The sequence below is a fragment of the Genypterus blacodes genome, unplaced genomic scaffold (genome assembly GCF_046128005.1).
Source record: "Genypterus blacodes isolate CSIRO-AG114 ecotype Tasmania unplaced genomic scaffold, CSIRO-AGI_Gbla_v1 ptg000087l_1, whole genome shotgun sequence".
In the NCBI taxonomy this organism is placed as follows: domain Eukaryota; kingdom Metazoa; phylum Chordata; class Actinopteri; order Ophidiiformes; family Ophidiidae; genus Genypterus; species Genypterus blacodes.
In genome coordinates this window covers 260,117-281,016 of record NW_027466892.1, presented here as the reverse complement: position 1 = coordinate 281,016, position 20,900 = coordinate 260,117, and the positions used below count along the sequence as shown (strand labels likewise).

Genomic DNA, 20,900 nt, shown 5'->3' with positions numbered 1-20,900 from the left:
AGCTGCTCTGATGATCATGGTTACTCTGTCAGGCACATTAACAGAGACACGCCCCTCAGTGTCCCTGTGTCCTCCTCTGTTCCTCTCAGAGTAGGAGTGTATCTGGACTGTCCTGCTGGCACTCTGTCCTTCTACAGCGTCTCTCGCACACTGATCCACCTCCACACCTTCACCACCACATTCACTCAACCTCTCTATGCTGGGTTTGGGTTCTGGAGGTTCATTGGGTCATATGGTTCATCAGTGACTCTGTGTGATCTGTAGGACACACAGACACACGCACACACTTTCTCTCTCTCTCAAACACACTATCTCTATCACACACGCATACACACACTTTCTGCGGAGCGATCTTTTGGTCGCGGACAAAACCTTAGTTGACGGGGTGGTGCTTGCTTCGGAATTTGTGGAGCAATCTGCCGGTCGCGGACCGAATCCGGCGGGCCGAATCAACGGATCCGCTCGCGGGCCGGACCAAACGACCAGAGGTTGCCCACCTCTGAGCTAAAGAGATCAAATAGAGAAATCAGCAACAATCAAACAGCTGTGCAGGACTAAATGTTGAATGAAGCGTTTTGTAGTTTTCATTTGGTGTCAGAGTGAAAATAGATTCTGCAGCTCAGTGAGAAGCTCAGATTCCACTTAAGAACTTCTGCTTTCAGACCTCCTGGACCCCAGCAGACTTTAATACAACTATTACACAAACTCAACACTGCAGCATACTGGACTGATATTATACTGCAGGGTGTTATATTATACTGTTTTATATTATACTGTACTGTGTTATATTATACTGTGTTATATTAAACTGTACTGTTATATTACTCTGTGTTATATTAAACTGTACTGTATTATATTATTCTGTGTTGTATTATACTGTACTGTATTATATGTGGTGAAAGTACTTTGACCTACATTCATGTATGAAAGTAAATAACCAAATAGAGATGGTAAGTATTAGTAGTATTAGCAGCTGTAGTAGTAACAGTAGAAGTCCTGGTAGTCAGTGAAGACAGTGAGAGCAGACGTGAGCTCACAGGGAACTTTATTATCAGTCAGATTAAAACTCTTTGGCTACAGAGGCAAACTGTTGTCACGGATGATATAAATCCATGTGGTGGTCTGTCGTCACGTTGGCAGTCAGTCAGCTTGTTGTAAAACCATGGATCCCCCTGTTCATTTGTACTTATCAGCTGCTGTAACTGCACACAGCAGTAAGAAGTCACAGGGACCAGACTTCCTCCTGACCAGCTAAGCCTTAGAAGTGTCATATACATATAGAACCAGGAACTAAATACAAATATATTCAATCATCTACTGTGTTAGTCTGCCATCATCAAAATGCTGCGTACAGTAAATAGAAGAAGGTGAGGCGTGGTTGGATTTGTCAAGTCTTTCTAGTTGGAGTGGATCAAAATGCCACAGAAATCAAAACATGAACTTCTTTTAACAAGTTACTGACTCAACATCACAGATTTGATATCATTTGTGGTTCAGTTGCAAACAAAAACGAATCAACATTGCATTTCCTTCATCACACCAACACATATTCCAGACCTCAAGCCCTACAGTGTGATTGAGTGGTGACAGCAGCATTAAAGCCTAACAGTGAATATGAGGTGGGTGCGTCACAAACACTTTCATGGCCGCCAAACTGGAACGCTCAGGTCCGTTGGTTTTAGCGTTGGTGGCAGCAAAAAGACGAACTGTGGTCATAGTTTGGACGCGGGGCTGTTGTTCTCTTTCTGCTCCCTGTCGCCTGGGGAGTGTGTGTGTGTGTGTGTGTGTGTGTGTGTGTGTGTGTGTGTGTGTGTGTGTGTGTGTGTGTGTGTGTGTGTGTGTGTGTGTGTGTGTGTGTGTGTGTGTAGCCAGTGTACTGAAACAGGGAGGTTACCTCTGCACAAGATCGATACACCATTACATCACCAAAGTTTGGGCTGATGAAAGTATCCCCCAGCAATGGAAAGATGCCAGCATTGTCACCATATATAAAAACAAAGGTGACAGAGCCATCTGTGGAAACCATAGGGGCATCGCACTTCTTGCTGTGGCAGGCAAGGTCCTGGCCAAGGTGATGCTTCAGAGGCTGGTCAGTAACATCACAGAGTCTCTGTTACCTGAGTCACAGTGCGGGTTTAGAAAGAGCAGGAGTACGGTCGACATGGTCTTTACAGCCCGGCAACTGCAGGAAAAGTGCAGGGAGCAACATAAAGACCTGTTTATGGCTTTTGTTGACCTCTCCAAAGCCTTTGACTCTGTACAGAGAGATCTCTTGTGGGGCGTCCTCCTCCGGTTTGGCTGCCCCAGGAAGTTTGTTAACATCCTGCGTCAGTTCCATGATGGAATGACTGCCAGGGTGAGAGTAGGAGGTCAAGAGTCTAGCCCTTTCTCTGTGCGTACAGGAGTAAGGCAAGGATGTGTACTAGCACCTGCACTTTTTAATATCTTCCTCCTTTGTGTCACCCAGCTTCTCCACAAGGAGATTGAAGACAACAGTGGGGTGGAAATTGTCTACAGGCTGGATGGCAACCTCTTCAACATCAGGAGGTTGCAGGCAACCACCAAACTGAACAAGTTAAGAATACTTGAGCTGCAGTATGCAGATGACTGCGCGCTTGTATCTCACTCTCCACAAGACCTCCAGCTTGTCCTGGATGCAGCAGTGAGGGCATACAGCAGGATGGGTCTGACCATCAACACTGCCAAAACAGAGGTAGTCTGCCAGTGGAGTGCCAAAATTCCACCCACACCACCTGTCTTCACTGTCGACGACAAAAAGCTGTCTGTAGTACCATCTTTCAAATACCTGGGGAGCATCCTCTCAGAAGACAACACCATTGACACTGAAGTGCAAAACCGGATTAAACAAGCATCAGCTGCTTTCGGGAGACTCAGGCGCCGGGTCTTTCAGAATAAGAACCTCCATCTCCAAACAAAAAGTGCTGTGTATCGGGCCGTCTGCATCACCACCCTGCTCTACAGCTGTGAAGCCTGGGTCACCTACAGCCGTCATGTCAAGTCCCTGGAGCAGTTCCACATCCGCTGTCTTCAGCGCATCCTGGGGGTCACTTGGCGTGACCGTGTGCCTCACACTGAAATATTGAGTAGAACAGGCTGCCGGAGTATTGAGGCCACAATTACTCAACACCAACTGCGGTGGCTGGGGCATGTCATTAGAATGCCCCACAATCGTCTGCCTCGCAGAGTCCTATACGGCCAGCTATACCACGGCCAGCGCTCTGCGGGAGGACAGAAAAAGAGGTTCAAAGACAAACTGAAATCCGCACTAAAGAAATGCAAAATTAAGCCTGGGGACCTGGAAGATATGGCTGCTGACCGCAACACCTGGCGGCAGATGTGTCTTGATGGGACCCAATCACTGGAGGAGGACAGGACAGCCAGGAGGCAGCAGAAAAGGCTCAGGAGGAACGTAGCTGTGACTGCCAGCAACACCAACACTACGCTCACATGCCCAACCTGCAATAAAACCTGCGGATCCAGGATTGGGCTTTTCAGTCATCAAAAAACTCACCGATAGTCAGAAGTGGACGTCATCATCGGACTCGATGGACAACCACAAGCAAGCAAGCAAGTGTGTGTGTGTGTGTGTGTGTGTGTGTGTGTGTGTGTGTGTGTGTGTAGCCAGTGGCTCAGTGGGTAGTGCTTCTGCTTGGGAACCGGAGGGTTGCCGGTTCGAGCCCCTGCTGAGGTGCCCCTGAGCAAGGCACCGAACTCTCAATTGCTCCCCCCTCTGCGAAGGGTGGTAATGTAATGTAAGTCGCTTTGGATAAAAGCGTCTGCCAAATGATCGTAATGTAATGTAATGTAATGTACGCAGATTGTTTTCACAGCTACACCCAGTTTTCAGTCGTATCCAGAGGCTGAGCAACGCCACTACAGCTAATGTTGGAGATGTTCAAGTCGTGGTGCTCGTGTAAGTGCTGGTACAGACGTGAAGAAATGGAGCCAGAAATGCTCCGTTACTGTGGGACCAGGCAGTTCCACATGTAGGCTGGTGCAGGAGCCACATGGAGAACCGGCCGTGGTTCAAACTATTCAGCATCACGCAAGGAGACGCAGACGGGAGATTCAAGGTGACACTTCGCAAAGAAACGCAAAGGAAAGACCTACGAAGAAACTCCACTTAGCTCAAATAGTTTAAAAAAGGAGGACGAGAGCGAGAGGGACTTCAAGATTTAAATGAGAGGAAACACAGACGGTTCAGAGCTGAGCTGAGTGACCAGTCTGAGATAGATCCGGACCTGGAGGAGTTTTGGGGCGTAGAACCCGACTCTCTCACGTCCTATAGTGTAAGTTAGAAAGGAGAGACGCCCATACTCACTTTATTCCTTCATTTGCACAGTGAGACGTTCAGTGGCTGTGAGGTCGGAGACAGTGACTGGAAATAGGTCGACATTCTTTTGATGAAATGGTTCTGGAGAAATCCTTCAGTGAGTAGACCTACAGGGATTGGAGGATAGTCACACACACACACACACACCTCAACTTTGGTGAGATGAGAAGAAACAAATGATTACTGCATTTTTCCCACAAATAAGTAAGTCATTTCAAAGGAATCTAAATGGGATGGAACCACTCAGACCTCACTGAACTTAACTCCTCTTCTGAGTTGGATTCAAAACGTCTCTCTTTTATCTACCTTTGTTGAACACACTTATTGTAAGTCGCTTTGGATAAAAGCGTCTGCTAAATGACCGTAATGTAATGTAATGTAATGTCTCTGACAAAACCACACAGTTCCTAACACTAAAACTCCACACTTACGCCCAGAATACTAAACTCTACCCACGCGTGTTCCCACTCACTCACTCACTCTCTCACACTTAGCTACAATCCACGCAGGTAACACACAACTCACAGTTCCGTGTCCCGGGTAGCCGCCGGTCTCAACCCCAGCATCCGCGCTCCTCCTGCCGGCAGCTCCCCGTCCAGTCCTCGGTCAAACTGGGGTTCCTCCGGTCCAACTTCTGGTAGAAAACATGAACTTTGTCTCTCGAGTTTAAAGCTTCTCCCGCCTCTTTTCTTCTTCTCGCTCGCGTACCTCAGCCCCAATTCAACCAATTCCAACAGCTGAACACATCGACACGCCAATAAACAAAGAAATGAGAGTTATTGATCGGATCTCAGTAATAAAGCCCCACGTACTGCTACATTCTTATCACTGAGAATCCAACACATTTCATTTATTTCGCATATTTTATGTTTTGTTAAGTATTAAAATGTCTCAATTAACTTGTTTTTCTTTGATTTAAAGTTACACTACAAATCACTTTTCTTTTTAGCTCATATTTTTCCCTTCATAAGTATTCAGATTTATACAGCCCCCACATTTTCATCTGGGCGACAAATAAATTACGAGGGAAAATAAAGAGACAGAGACCTCTCACTGTATATTAGGACTTAATTTCTGTTATTCTTCTTTTATTTTACTTATTGAAATGAAGTTCAACCGAAGAAACCACACTTCTACAATCTGTCCACTAGATGGTGCTAAACGACTCTCTCTCACACCCACACCCACATCTCCACCCCCCGCCCCCCACACCCACACACACACAGGTGTACTGTCAAAGGTGAAAGTTGTTCCGATGCGGAAGAGCAGCAGAGGAAGACGTGACGCAGCGTGAGTTAGAGTTTGATTCTATGATTTTATGGATCATCGTCGTTTGTCTTTCATGCTTGTGTTTGTGTGTGTGTGTGTGTTGGTTTGATAGCCTGTGCGTGTGTGTTGGTTTTAGAGCCTGTGTGTGTGTGGCCTACTTAAAGGAATGAACCAGTTGAGGATTATTGTCCATACAAATAAAGAAGCCGTCTGGATTCTCCTAGATCTCAGTGCGATCTTTGACACTGCTGACGCTGTGATTGACAGGCTAGAGAAATGGGTGAACACCCTGCTGCTGGACATTAGAACTGCAGCCTCAATTGGCATTTTTAAAAAGAAGTAAAGAACATCTGAATAATCTGGATTTAATCTGGATTCTTTGGATTCATACTGTTTATTCTATACATTATATTTAATATATATTGATATATTTATATTGTGCTTCTCTCATTGCTATGAATTGTGTTCTTTTGCTCTTGTGTGTGTGTGCGTGTGTGTCTGTGTGTGTGTGTCCCTCTCTGTAGTGTGGTGAAGATGAGTGTTTGTGGTGATGAAGATGAGGGACCTGTAGACTTCAGTCATGAACGTGGACCCTCACACACACAGTAAGGGGGGGGGGGGCTGAGTCACCATGGAGACGCTGTTTTCTCATCTAAGTGTAAACATGTCCATTTGATGATGACTCTATGTTGATGAAGCTGCTTGACTCTTCATCCAAGGCTCATTCTGATGATGAGCACAGGTGAGTGGAGCTCTGATCCGTCTCTGCATGGAGCGACTGAATGTTCATCATCAATCAGGTGACGCCATTAGAAGTCAGAGGAGGCACAGCGCCAGTCTGGGAGGAGTTCAACCATGTTCCTGATGTTGTGGGTCTGTAAAGCCCTTTGAGACTTTGGATGTGATGTTGGGCTGGAGAAATAAAATTGACTTGACTTTCTCACATTTGACCTCATGACCTTCTGCTTCAATCCTCTGTTGTGTTGTCAATGCTGTGTTTATAGAGTTCACCAGCAGAGGGCAGACTCTCCTGTACCCAGCTGTGTGTCCATGAAGAGTGACAGGTCCATTTATGAACCTCCTGTATTCAGTGATGGACAGAAGTCTGCTGAAGAAAGGTCAGAGGTTAAACCAGATCACTGTGATATCATCACTGTAGAGACAGAGGAGAGAGAGAGAGAGAAAATATCTGATGTAATGTCCTCCGTATCAAAACCCAAACTTATGTACTTGTATTTAGCCTTTAGCTCCTGTTAGCTCACGGCGTTTTACTTCCTTTTATTTAATTTTTAATTTAATTTACAGTCATTTAGCTAGACACTTTTATCCAAAGCGACTTACAACACACAATTGAAATTTATCTTGCACCCCCTCATATCACACACACACAAACATATGCATTACAGAGGGGGTGCAGGGCAGCCATTTACGGCGCCCATAGAGAGCAGTTGGGGGTTCGGTGCCTTGCTCAGGGGCACCTTGGCAGTGCCCTGGCAACTCACCAGTTACCAGTCCACTTACTTGGTCCAAACGGGACTACACCCTCCGGTTCCCTAACTGAATCACTATGGACTGAGATACTGCCGCCCTTTCAAGATAAAGGAGTGAATCCTTCATAAGGGCGTAGATGAGTTTAACCGGAGTCACACACACACACACACACAAACACACACACACACACACACACACATACACATACACATACACACACACACACACACACACACACACACACACACAAGGTAACTTATCTGCTTCAATCCTCTGTTGTGTTGTCAATGCTGTGTTTATAGAGTTCACCAGCAGAGGGCAGACTCTCCTGTACCCAGCTGTGTGTCCATGAAGAGTGACTGGTCCATGACTCATCCTCCTGAATTCAGTGATGGACAGAAGTCTGCTGAAGAAAGGTCAGAGGTTAAACCAGATCACTGTGATATCATCACTGTAGTTTTGTAGTAGAAGACATCTCAAAGGACAGGTCTTCTTAAATGAAGGACACGTCTCTGTCCACCTGGGTGTTTGGATCAGAGCCTCAGAAGTTGAGCTGATGAGCTGAAGATTGATTCCAGGATCCTGTGATGCTCTGAGCTGCTTTGAGGGACCAGCAGACAGCAGCGTTTCCTGTTGCCTCAAACAGACAGACATCACCATGACAACCTGTGTCTGTGTGTGTTTGCTGACTTCATGTTTCCTGATTTCTCCACAGAGTTCACCTGAAGAAGTCAGAGGTTTCCAGTGGTGTGTGTGTCCAGCAGCATCCAGCAGACCTGGACTCCATATTTACGGTGTGTAAATGTCCAGGCTCCGCCCACTTCCATATGGACGATGTCACCGGGTGGAGAATCTATTCCATAGAGAGATAAGAGATGTTTGACCGGAGCACTTGGTTCATTAAGTTTGACCAGTGAGAGTTCACTGGCTACCTAGTGTGAAGCCTCACAACTGTTGCTATGGTTACCTGCATCTTCATAAAGCTGGAGATTTAGAACGCCGGTCAGCTGCATGTTGTCAACATATAGACTGTAAACACACACCTGACAGCCAATCAGGAAGCAGGATCTTCTGTCCCCCTGCTATAAACTCACGTCTGACTCTTTCAGCTGCTGGAGGAGAACATTGTCAGGTTTGTGAAGGACGAGCTGAAGAGCGTCCAGAAGGTGCTGACCGCAGACTACCCACAATGCTTAGAGAGGCCGAGCGAGGACCGAGAGCAGTGGAGCGACAGAGAGGCGTTGGTGAAGCTCACAGTGAACTTCCTGAGGAGAATGAAGCAGGAGGAGCTGGCTGACTCTCTGCACAGCAGTAAGACCATTGAACAGCTTGAACATGATCAGGAAAGAGGAAACAGGACTAGCTTCACACTTACACTTAGAGCAGCTAATCACTCTCCTGCACAAAGAGACTGTGTTCACCTCCTGTTTATCAGCACTTTAGTCACATTCAAAGGCTCACCAACAGAAGTGTGTTTTTAGTGGGGATTTAAAGATCACAAGAGAGTTTGTCTCTTTGACTGGGGCAGGAAGTGGATTCCAAAGAAAAGGAGTGCGGGATTTCCAAAGGTCTGCTCTTGGTTGTTGGGATAGTGAGCAGGCCTGCTGAGATCTTAGAACAGGTGCAGGAACATCAGGGGTTAGAAGGTTACAAGGTGTTCTATTATACTGCTCTAGTCACAAAGCTTTCTACTCCTAAATGCTTTTTTACTCTGTAGTTTTCTTTTCTTCTCCATGTTTCCCTCCTCTGACTGTTGTCTCTTCATCAGGAAGTTTTGCTGCACTGTGCCAACGTAAACTGAAGTCTAAGCTGAAGCAGAAGTTCCAGAGTGTGTGTGAGGGGGTCGCTAAAGCAGGAAAGCAGACCCCTCTGAATGAGATCTACACAGAGCTCTACATCACAGAGGGAGGGGCTGGAGGGCTCAACCATGAACATGAGGTCACACACATTGAAGCAGCATCCAGGAAAGCACAGAGAGCAGAAACAACAATCAGATATGAAGACATCTTTAAAGCCTCACCTGGAAGTGATCAGCCAATCAGAACACTGATGACAAAGGGCGTGGCTGGCATCGGGAAAACCCTCTTAACACAGAAGTTCACTCTGGACTGGGCTGAAGGCAAAGCCCACCAGAACATCCAGCTCACATTTCCATTCACCTTCAGAGAGCTGAATGTGCTGAGAGGGAGAAAGTTCAGCTTGGTGGAGCTTCTTCATCACTTCTTTACTGAAACCAAAGAAGCAGGAATCTGCTGCTTTGAAGACTTCCGGGTCGTCTTCATCCTGGACGGTCTGGATGAGTGTCGACTTCCTCTGGACTTCCACAAAGGTGAGATCCTGACCGATGTTAGAGAGTCCACCTCAGTGGATGTTCTGCTGACAAACCTCATCAGGGGGAACCTGCTTCCATCTGCTGGCCTCTGGATCACCACAAGACCTGCAGCAGCCAATCTGATCCCTGCTGAGAGCGTGGACATGGTGACAGAGGTCAGAGGGTTCACTGACCCTCAGAAGAAGGAGTACTTCAGGAAGAGACTCAGAGATGATGAGCAGGCCAACAGCATCATCTCCCACATCAAGACCTCACGAAGCCTCCACATCATGTGCCACATTCCAGTCTTCTGCTGGATCACTGCCACAGTTCTGGAGGACATGATGAAGACCAGAGAGAGAGGAGAGCTGCCCAAGACCCTGACTGAGATGTACATCCACTTCCTGGTGGTTCAGACCAAAGTGAAGAACATCAAGTATGATGGAGGAGCAGAGACAGGTCCACTCTGGAATACAGAGAGCAGGAAGATGATGGAGTCTCTGGGAAAACTGGCTTTTGATCAGCTGCAGAAAGGAAACCTGATCTTCTATGAGTCAGACCTGACAGAGTGTGGCATGGACATCACAGCAGCCTCAGTGTACTCAGGAGTGTTCACACAGGTCTTTAAAGAGGAGAGGGGACTGTACCAGGACCAGGTGTTCTGCTTCGTCCATCTGAGCCTCCAGGAGTTTCTGGCTGCTCTTTATGTCCATCTGACATTCATCAACTCTGGAGTCAACCTGCTGTCAGAGAATAAACCAACCTCCTGGTTGCCTAGAGTATCACGACACAAACCTAAACTAAGAAGTCTCCACCAGAGTGCTGTGGACGAGGCCTTACAGAGTCCAAATGGACACCTGGACTTGTTTCTTCGTTTCCTTTTGGGCCTTTCACTGCAGACCAATCAGACTCTTTTAAAGGATCTCCTGAAAGAGACAGGAAGGAGCTCAGAGACCAACCAGGAAACAGTCCAGTACATCAAGAAGAAGATCAATAAGAAGGTCTCTGCAGAGAGAAGCATCAATCTGTTCCACTGTCTGAGTGAGCTGAAGGATCTTTCTCTAGTGAAGGAGATCCAAGAGCACCTGAGCTCAGGACTTCTCTCCACAGTCACACTGTCTCCTGCTGAGTGGTCTGCTCTGGCCTTCATCTTACTATCATCAGAGGAAGATCTGGATGTGTTTGACCTGAAGAAATACTCTGCTTCAGAGGAGGCTCTTCTCAGGCTGCTGCCAGTGGTCAAAGCCTCCAGGAAAACTCTGTAAGTGTGGAGACACACAAAGATTTGGATCATTTTAGGGAACAGAAATAAAATGTTCAACTTTTCATTTTCAGGCTGAGTGGCTGTAATCTGTCAGAGAGAAGCTGTGAAGCTCTGTCCTCAGTCCTCTGCTCCCAGTCCTCCAGTCTGAGAGACCTGGACCTGAGTAACAATGACCTGCAGGGTTCAGGAGTGAAGCTGCTGTCTGCTGGACTGGAGAGTCCTCACTGTCAGCTGGAGACTCTCAGGTCAGGACTCTGCTCTTTGTGTCAGTGACCATTTAATTGTTCCTGCTAAAGAAGTCCTGATGCAAACATCACTGAGACCTTTCTGTTTCCTGGAGGAGATTTGAGCTCCAGTCTGCTCCATGTTTGACAATCTCTCTGTCATTCTCTAATTCACTCTCTTTCTCCCCCCTTACTCTCTTTCTTTGTGTGTGTGTGTGTCTCTCTCTCTCTCCACCTCCCCCCTCTCTCTTTGCTCTCCCCCTCTCTCTCCCCCCTCTCTCGCTGTCTCTCCCCCTCTCTCTCTCTGACTCTCTCTCCCTCCCCCTCTCTCTCTCCCCCTCCCCCATTCTCTCCCTCTGTCTCTCTCTCTCACTCCCCCCCCTCTCCCCTCTCTCTCTTCTCTGCCTCTCCCTCTCTCTCCCTCTCTCTCCCCCCTCGCTCTCTCTCTCTCCCCCCCTCTCTCTCTGTGTCTCTCTCCCCCCTCTCCCCCTTCCCTCTCTCCCTCTCTCTTTCTCCCTCTCTCTCTCTCTCTCTCTCTCTCTCTCTCTCCCCCCTCTCTCTCCCTCCCTCTCTCTCTCTCTCTCTCTCTCTCTCTCTCTCTCTCTCTCTCTCTCAGGCTGTCAGCTTGTATGATCACACATGAAGGCTGTTCTTCTCTGGCCTCAGCTCTGAGCTCCCAGTCCTCCAGTCTGAGAGACCTGGACCTGAGTAACAATGACCTGCAGGATTCAGGAGTGAAGCTGCTGTCTGCTGGACTGGAGAGTCCTCACTGTCAGCTGGAGACTCTCAGGTCAGGACTCTGCTCTTTGTGTCAGTGACCATTTAAATGTTCCTGCTAAAGAAGTCCTGATGCAAACATCACTGAGACCTTTCTGTTTCCTGGAGGAGATTTGAGCTCCAGTCTGCTCCATGTTTGACAATCTCTCTGTCTTTCTCTAATTCACTCTCTTTCTCCCCCTCTCTCTCTCCCCCTCCCCCTCTCTCTCCCTCTGTCTCTCTCTCTCACTCTCCCCCCCTCTCCCCTCTCTCTCTCTTCTCTGCCTCTCTCTCTCTCTCTGTCTCTCTCTCCCCCCTCGCTCTCTCTCTCTCCCCCCCTCTCTCTCTGTGTCTCTCTCCCCCCTCTCCCCCCTCCCCCTCTCTCTATCTCCCTCTCTCTCTCCCTCTGTCTCCCTCTCTCTCTCTCTCTCCCTCTGTCTCTCTCTCTCTCTCTCTCTCTCTCTCTCTCTCAGGCTGTCAGCTTGTATGATCACACATGAAGGCTGTTCTTCTCTGGCCTCAGCTCTGAGCTCCAACCCCTCCAGTCTGAGAGACCTGGACCTGAGTAACAATGACCTGCAGGACTCAGGAGTGAAGCTGCTGTCTGCTGGACTGGAGAGTCCTCACTGTCAGCTGGAGACTCTCAGGTCAGGACTCTGCTCTTTGTGTCAGTGACCATTTAAATGTTCCTGCTAAAGAAGTCCTGATGCAAACATCACTGAGACCTTTCTGTTTCCTGGAGGAGATTTGAGCTCCAGTCTGCTCCATGATTGACCAAACTTTCTCTCTTTCTCTCTCTTGCTCCCCCCCTCTCTCTTTCTGTGTGTGTGTGTGTGTGTGTGTGTGTCCTCTGCCCCCCCCCCCCCCCCCCCCTCACCCAGGCTGTCAGGTTGTGTGATCACACAGGAAGGCTGTGCTTCTCTGGCCTCAGCTCTGAGCTCCAACCCCTCCAGTCTGAGAGAGCTGGACCTGAGCTACAACCATCCAGGAGAGGCAGGAGAGAAGCTGCTGTCTGCTGGAGTGGAGAGTCCAGGCTGGAGACTGGACACTCTCAGGTAAGGACACAACTACAGAGTGGAAACTCAGGTGTGGACAGACTCCCTGTGGGTTGAAGGGGAAAAACTCTGTCTCCAAATCAATAATCAATAACGTGCTGCTGTGTGTGTGTGTGTGTGTGTGTGTGTGTGTGTGTGTGTGTGTGTGTGTGTGTCTTCCTGCAGGATGGATCATGGTGGACAGCAGAGGATCAAAGCTGGACCGAGGAAATGTAAGTTTGATGTGACTTTGATTCCTTAGACCAAAGCTCTGGAATCTATCTTGTTCCAGATCCAAATAATGCAGAGATACTTTAGTGCAGTGGCTCCCAAACTTTTTCTACAGCGCCCCCTTTAGTAGATAAGAATATTTCCTTGTCTTTGCACTAAGGACAGCTTCATCCCCACATCTTCTCAGTGACTGCTGTGGGCTCGCTTTGTGCTGCAGATCTTTTCTAATCGGGGTTGCAGCTGTCAGACTGACACTCTTAGTTCAGTTTCAACAAACAACAACAACCAGTAGTTGAGTATTTAGATATCAAAGGTGTGTCAGTAGAAAGTGACAGTGAGTCAGAGGACAAAGTGCAGTAGTGAATAAATGAGTGAATAATAAAGGCAGCAGCTGTGTTTGATGATAAACTGCAGCTGTTTGTGTCTTTTTCTGTCCATCAGATGTTTGTGAACTGGAACTGGACCCAAACACAGCAAGCAGATACCTCAAACTGTCTGACAACAACAGGAAGGTGACACGTGTGAGAGAGGAGCAGCCACATCCTGATCATCCAGAGAGGTTTGATCTCTGGCCTCAGCTGCTGTGTAGAAATGGTCTGACTGGTCGTTGTTACTGGGAGGTGGAGTGGAGAGGAGACGTTTATCTATCAGTGAGTAACAGAGGAATCAAGAGGAAAGGAGACGGAGATGAGAGAATGTTTGGAGGAAATAATCAGTCCTGGGTGCTGAGCTGCTCTGATCGTCATGGTTACTCTGTCAGGCACATTAACAGAGACACGCCCCTCAGTGTCCCTGTGTCCTCCTCTGTCCCTCTCAGAGTAGGAGTGTATCTGGACTGTCCTGCTGGCACTCTGTCCTTCTACAGCGTCTCTCGCACACTGATCCACCTCCACACCTTCACCACCACATTCACTCAACCTCTCTATGCTGGGTTTGGGTTCTGGAGGTTCATTGGGTCATATGGTTCATCAGTGACTCTGTGTGATCTGTAGGACACACAGACACACGCACACACTTTCTCTCTCTCTCAAACACACTATCTCTATCACACACGCATACACACACTTTCTGCGGAGCGATCTTTTGGTCGCGGACAAAACCTTAGTTGACGGGGTGGTGCTTGCTTCGGAATTTGTGGAGCAATCTGCCGGTCGCGGACCGAATCCGGCGGGCCGAATCAACGGATCCGCTCGCGGGCCGGACCAAACGACCAGAGGTTGCCCACCTCTGAGCTAAAGAGATCAAATAGAGAAATCAGCAACAATCAAACAGCTGTGCAGGACTAAATGTTGAATGAAGCGTTTTGTAGTTTTCATTTGGTGTCAGAGTGAAAATAGATTCTGCAGCTCAGTGAGAAGCTCAGATTCCACTTAAGAACTTCTGCTTTCAGACCTCCTGGACCCCAGCAGACTTTAATACAACTATTACACAAACTCAACACTGCAGCATACTGGACTGATATTATACTGCAGGGTGTTATATTATACTGTTTTATATTATACTGTACTGTGTTATATTATACTGTGTTATATTAAACTGTACTGTTATATTACTCTGTGTTATATTAAACTGTACTGTATTATATTATTCTGTGTTGTATTATACTGTACTGTATTATATGTGGTGAAAGTACTTTGACCTACATTCATGTATGAAAGTAAATAACCAAATAGAGATGGTAAGTATTAGTAGTATTAGCAGCTGTAGTAGTAACAGTAGAAGTCCTGGTAGTCAGTGAAGACAGTGAGAGCAGACGTGAGCTCACAGGGAACTTTATTATCAGTCAGATTAAAACTCTTTGGCTACAGAGGCAAACTGTTGTCACGGATGATATAAATCCATGTGCTGGTCTGTCGTCACGTTGGCAGTCAGTCAGCTTGTTGTAAAACCATGGATCCCCCTGTTCATTTGTACTTATCAGCTGCTGTAACTGCACACAGCAGTAAGAAGTCACAGGGACCAGACTTCCTCCTGACCAGCTAAGCCTTAGATGTGTCATATACATATAGAACCAGAAACTAAATACAAATATATTCAATCATCTACTGTGTTAGTCTGCCATCATCAAAATGCTGCGTACAGTAAATAGAAGAAGCTGAGGCGTGTTTGGATTTGTCAAGTCTTTCTAGTTGGAGTGGATCAAAATGCCACAGAAATCAAAACATGAACTTCTTTTAACAAGTTACTGACTCAACATCACAGATTTGATATCATTTGTGGTTCAGTTGCAAACAAATCAATATTGCATTTCCTTCATCACACCAACACATATTCCAGACCTCAAGCCCTACAGTGTGATTGAGTGGTGACAGCAGCATTAAAGCCTAACAGTGAATATGAGGTGGGTGCGTCACAAACACTTTCATGGCCGCCAAACTGGAACGCTCAGGTCCGTTGGTTTTAGCGTTGGTGGCAGCAAAAAGACGAACTGTGGTCATAGTTTGGACGCGGGGCTGTTGTTCTCTTTCTGCTCCCTGTCGCCTGGGGAGTGTGTGTGTGTGTGTGTGTGTGTGTGTGTGTGTGTGTGTGTGTGTGTGTGTGTGTGTGTGTGTGTGTGTGTGTGTGTGTGTGTGTGTGTGTGTGTGTGTGTGTGTGTGTGTGTGTGTGTGTGTGTGTGTGTGTGTGTGTGTGTGTGTGTGTGTGTGTGTGTGTGTGTGTGTGTGTGTGTGTGTGTGTGTGTGTGTGTGTGTGTGTGTGTGTGTGTGTGTGTGTGTGTGTGTGTGTGTAGCCAGTGGCTCAGTGGGTAGTGCTTCTGCTTGGGAACCGGAGGGTTGCCGGTTCGAGCCCCTGCTGAGGTGCCCCTGAGCAAGGCACCGAACTCTCAATTGCTCCCCCCTCTGCGAAGGGTGGTAATGTAATGTAAGTCGCTTTGGATAAAAGCGTCTGCCAAATGATCGTAATGTAATGTAATGTAATGTACGCAGATTGTTTTCACAGCTACACCCAGTTTTCAGTCGTATCCAGAGGCTGAGCAACGCCACTACAGCTAATGTTGGAGATGTTCAAGTCGTGGTGCTCGTGTAAGTGCTGGTACAGACGTGAAGAAATGGAGCCAGAAATGCTCCGTTACTGTGGGACCAGGCAGTTCCACATGTAGGCTGGTGCAGGAGCCACATGGAGAACCGGCCGTGGTTCAAACTATTCAGCATCACGCAAGGAGACGCAGACGGGAGATTCAAGGTGACACTTCGCAAAGAAACGCAAAGGAAAGACCTACGAAGAAACTCCACTTAGCTCAAATAGTTTAAAAAAGGAGGACGAGAGCGAGAGGGACTTCAAGATTTAAATGAGAGGAAACACAGATGGTTCAGAGCTGAGCTGAGTGACCAGTCTGAGATAGATCCGGACCTGGAGGAGTTTTGGGGCGTAGAACCCGACTCTCTCACGTCCTATAGTGTAAGTTAGAAAGGAGAGACGCCCATACTCACTTTATTCCTTCATTTGCACAGTGAGACGTTCAGCGGCTGTGAGGTCGGAGACAGTGACTGGAAATAGGTCGACATTCTTTTGATGAAATGGTTCTGGAGAAATCCTTCAGTGAGTAGACCTACAGGGATTGGAGGATAGTCACACACACACACACACACCTCAACTTTGGTGAGATGAGAAGAAACAAATGATTACTGCATTTTTCCCACAAATAAGTAAGTCATCTCAAAGGAATCTAAATGGGATGGAACCACTCAGACCTCACTGAACTTAACTCCTCTTCTGAGTTGGATTCAAAACGTCTCTGACACAAAACACACAGTTCTCAACACTAAAACTCCACACTTACGCCCAGAATACTAAACTCTACCCACGCGTGTTCCCACTCACTCACTCTGTCACACTTAACTCCATTACACGCAGGTAACATACAACTCACAGTTCCGTGTCCCGGGTAGCCGCCGGTCTCAACCCCAGCATCCGCGCTCCTCCTGCCGGCAGCTCCCCGTCCAGTCCTCGGTCAAACTGCGGTTCCTTCGCTTCAATTTAGCTCGCGACAGGTAGCATTTGCGGCTAGCCGTGAACTCCTACTCGGCCAACAATGTACGCTTTCGTCTCTTCAGCGTTTAAACCTTCTCCCGCCTCTTTTCTTCTTCTCGCTCACGCTCGCGCACCTCAGCTGCTATTTCCGTTTGTCATCCAATTCAGCCAATTCCAACAGCTGAACACATCGACACGCCAATACACAACAGAAATGAGAGTTATTGATCGGATCTCAGTAATAAAGCCCCACGTACTGCTACATTCTTATCACTGAGAACACATTTCATTTATTTCGCATATTCCACGTTCTGTTAAGTATTAAAATCTCTCAATTAACTTCTTTTTCTTTGATTTAAAGTTACACTAGCCCCCACATTTTCATCTGGGCGACAAATAAATTACGAGGGAAAATAAAGAGACAGAGACCTCTCACTGTATATTAGGACTTAATTTCTGTCATTATTTATCTATTTTACTTATTGAAATGAAGTTCAACAGAACAAACCGCACTTCTACAACCTGTCCACTTGATGGCGCTAAGCGGCTCTCTCTCCCACCGCTACCCCCCCACCACTCTGACTCTCTCTCTTGGTTGATTACTTTCAGGGTCTGGAGAACTCCTGGGCGAGGCACAGAGAGGTGGCAGAGTATTTCCATGCTGGTCTGGAAAACATGGGCCTCAAACTGTTTGTCAAAGAGAAAGTAAGCCTGATGTAAACACTGAACCGTTCCTTTAAGGGGGAAAACTTTCTATTCTGACTCCAACGGTTGTTACAGAGAGCACGGCTGCCAACAGTCACAACTATCATGGCTCCTCCTGGATACGACTGGAAGGAGATCACAGCCTACCTCATGAAAACACACAACCTGGAGATCTCTGGAGGACTTGGACCATCGGTTGGTTTGGTAAGAGAGGAAAACACATGTTTACCAAATGTCATCAAGCAGCTCAGTTCAGACCTGTACTAACTCCTTCACTGTTGTGTTGTGTTGTGTTGCAGGTGTTGCGTGTTGGACTTATGGGATGTAACAGCAGTAAGAGCAACGTTGACATGGTGCTGTCAGCCCTGAAAGACGCTCTGAAGAACTGCCACAAGAGCAAAGTGTAACAAGCTGCAGCTACCTGGAGCCTGAGACCGAGGCTCAACCAACATAGACAGGAAAAGGAAATAAAACCATGTGACTTGTTCTGGCTTTTGATTCTTATATGTTGTTGTTGTTGTTGTGATCTGCAGCGATCACGTTACATTAATGTGGCACCCTATTATGCAGAACATGGAATCAGGTGGAGAAGAGAACTGAATGAAATACATCACACACCAGGCTGAAGCTGGAGACACGGAGGCTGGACGGGACAGGAAGGACAAGAGGTCCACTCACAAAACAACAACAGCGCAGCATGAAAGGTCCAACTAAAAGGCTCATAAACAAAACAGATACCCAACAAGACTGACTGGGACGGGAATAGAAGCAAAGTGGAAACAAAGGGAAACTCTGGTTCACCTGGAGTCTGGAGTGACATTGATGAGCGGAGGGCAGTAGCTCAGTCGGTAGGGCTTCCGCTTGGGAACTGGAAGGTCGCCGGTTCGAGTCCCTGCCAAGGTGCCCCTGAGCAAGGCACCGAACCCCCAACTGCTCCCCCCTCTGGCTGGTAATGTAATGCAAGTCGCTTTGGATGAAAGCGTCTACTGATGTGATGAGCCTCAGGTGTGAGCAGGAACAGGGATCAGGTAGCCACGCCCAGCCAAGTAGCCACGCCCAGCCAGGAACAAACACACACTCTTGAAAACAAACACACACAGATCCTGACTCTTGTAATCATGTTCAAATATATTTATAGGTAATTTTTTAACATATTAATTCAGGCGTCCTTCTTTTTGTTGCCATTGTTTCTTTCTTCTTTCTTAGACTAGATGTTGCTAAGCAACTCACACACACGCATGCACGCACATGCACACACTCCGTCTCACATCTCACTGTGCATTTGGACAATCATTGTTTATCACTTATAAATCAGGTTTAACAGGAGAAACCACACTTCTGCATTCTGTCCACTAGATGCTGCTCAGCGACTCACACAAACACACACACACACACAGGTGTACTGTCAAAAGTAAAACTTGTTTCGATGAGGAAGAGCAGCAGAGGAAGACGTGACACAGCGTGAGTTAGAGATTAATTCTTTGATTTTATGGATCATAGTTTGTGTGTGTGTGTGTGGGCGTTGGTTTTAGAGTATTGTAGCTGTGTGTGTGTGTGTAGATACTCCAGTGTGTCTTTGGTCCAAAGCTCAGCACAGAAACAGTCCTACTTAAAGGAACGAACCAGTTGAGGATTATTGTCCATCCAAATAAAGAAACCGTCTGGATTCTCCCAGATCTCAGTGCGACCTTTGACCCTGCTGACCTACATACTCTGATTGACAGGCTAGAGAAATGGGTGAACACCCTGCTGCTGGACATTAGAACTGCAGCCTCCATTGGCATTTTTAGAAAGAAGTAAAGAACATCTGAATAATCTGGATTTAATCTGGAATCATTGGATTTATACTGTTTATTCTATACATTATATTTAATATATGGATAAATTTATATTGTGCTTCTCTCACTGCTATGAATTTGTATGTTCTTTTGCTCCTCTGTGTGTGTGTGCGTGTGTGTGTGTGTGTGTGTGTGTGTGTGTGTGTGTGTGTGTTCCCCTCTCTGTAGTTTGGTGAAGATGAGTGTTTGTGGTGATGAAGATGAGGGACCTCCAGACTTCAGTCATGAACCTGGACCCTCACACACACAGTAAGGGGGGGGGGTTTGATGATGAGCACAGGTGAGTGGAGCTCTGATCCGTCTCTGCATGGAGCGACTGAATGTTAGTTTATAAACAGATACAGATACTGGACTGGACTGTTCATGGACACAGTTCATGGCCCTCTAGACAATAAAGACTCTGATCTTATCTGACTGACTGACTGAAGTACAAAGGTTGAGGGGTAATCAGGCGACGCCATTAGAAGTCAGAGGAGGCACAGCTCCAGACTGGGAGGAGTTCAACCATGTTCCTGATGTTGTGGGTCTGTAAAGACCTTTGAGACTTTGGATGTGATGTTGGGCTGGAGAAATAAAAATTGACTTGACTTTCTCATATTTGACCTCATGACCTTCTGCTTCAATCCTCTGTTGTGTTGTCAATGCTGTGTTTATAGAGTTCACCAGCAGAGGGCAGACTCTCCTGTACCCAGCTGTGTGTCCATGAAGAGTGACAGGTCCATGGAACGACCTCCTGAATTCAGTGATGGACAGAAGTCTGCTGAAGAAAGGTCAGGGGTTAAACCAGATCACTCTGATATCATCACTGTAGAGACTGAGAGAGAGAGAGAGAGAGAGAGAGAGAGAGAGAATATCTGATGTAATGTCGTCGGTATCAAAACCTAAACTTCCTGTATTTAGCCTTTAGCTCATGTTAGCTGACAGCGTTTTACTTCCTTTTACTTCCCTTTCAACATAAAAGAGTGAATCCTTCATAAGGGCGTAGATGAGTTTAACTGGAGTCACACACACAGACAGACAGACAGACAGACAGACAGACAGACACACAGACACACAGACACACAGACACACACACCATGGTAACTTATCTGCTTCAATCCTCTGTTGTGTTGTCAATGCTGTGTTTATAGAGTTCACCAGCAGAGGGCAGACTCTCCTGTACCCAGCTGTGTGTCCATAAAGAGTGACAGGTCCATGGATGAACCTCTGAACTTCAGTGATGGACAGAAGTCTGCTGAAGAAAGGTCAGAGGTTAAACCAGATCACTGTGATATCATCTGTGTAGTTTTGTAGTAGAAGACATCTCAAAGGACAGGTCTTCTGGAATGAAGGACATGTCTCAAGCATCCTGTGATGCTCTGAGCTGCTTTGAGGGACCAGCAGACAGCAGCGTTTCCTGTTGCCTCAAACAGACAGACGGACAGACATCACCATGACAACCTGTGTCTGTGTGT

The 20,900-nt window shown here is 47.0% G+C and overlaps 3 protein-coding genes across 3 annotated transcripts in view; all 3 read left to right on the top strand.

Annotated features, from left to right (window-relative positions):
* The window catches only part of LOC143007430 (uncharacterized), an 82,509-nt gene that overhangs the window by 6,590 nt on the left and 55,019 nt on the right, over nt 1-20,900 (top strand). Inside the window, 5 exon segments of the mRNA XM_076158775.1 lie at nt 6,148-6,228; nt 6,628-6,741; nt 7,417-7,530; nt 20,103-20,216; nt 20,577-20,690. Of these exon segments, the coding sequence (XP_076014890.1) occupies nt 6,148-6,228; nt 6,628-6,741; nt 7,417-7,530; nt 20,103-20,216; nt 20,577-20,690 (537 nt within the window).
* Nucleotides 12,613-15,065, top strand: LOC143007440 (stonustoxin subunit beta-like). The gene is made up of 3 exons (XM_076158786.1): nt 12,613-12,755; nt 12,890-12,936; nt 13,376-15,065. The coding sequence occupies exons 2-3, from the start codon at nt 12,891-12,893 to the stop codon at nt 13,924-13,926; spliced, it is 597 nt and encodes a 198-aa protein (XP_076014901.1). The 5' UTR covers nt 12,613-12,755; nt 12,890; the 3' UTR covers nt 13,927-15,065.
* Nucleotides 17,496-18,095, top strand: LOC143007441 (alanine--glyoxylate aminotransferase-like). The gene is made up of 3 exons (XM_076158787.1): nt 17,496-17,608; nt 17,684-17,812; nt 17,908-18,095. The coding sequence occupies exons 1-3, from the start codon at nt 17,579-17,581 to the stop codon at nt 18,013-18,015; spliced, it is 267 nt and encodes an 88-aa protein (XP_076014902.1). The 5' UTR covers nt 17,496-17,578; the 3' UTR covers nt 18,016-18,095.

Bases quoted from the DNA above. Each gene is read 5' to 3' on its own strand.
- LOC143007440 (XM_076158786.1), top strand. From the start codon at position 12,891: ATGGATCATGGTGGACAGCAGAGGATCAAAGCTGGACCGAGGAAAT. The intron at 12,937-13,375 runs GTAAGTTTGATG...TCTGTCCATCAG, and splicing joins CAAAGCTGGACCGAGGAAAT to ATGTTTGTGAACTGGAACTG.
- LOC143007441 (XM_076158787.1), top strand. From the start codon at position 17,579: ATGGGCCTCAAACTGTTTGTCAAAGAGAAA. The intron at 17,609-17,683 runs GTAAGCCTGATG...CGGTTGTTACAG, and splicing joins AACTGTTTGTCAAAGAGAAA to AGAGCACGGCTGCCAACAGT. The intron at 17,813-17,907 runs GTAAGAGAGGAA...GTTGTGTTGCAG, and splicing joins TTGGACCATCGGTTGGTTTG to GTGTTGCGTGTTGGACTTAT.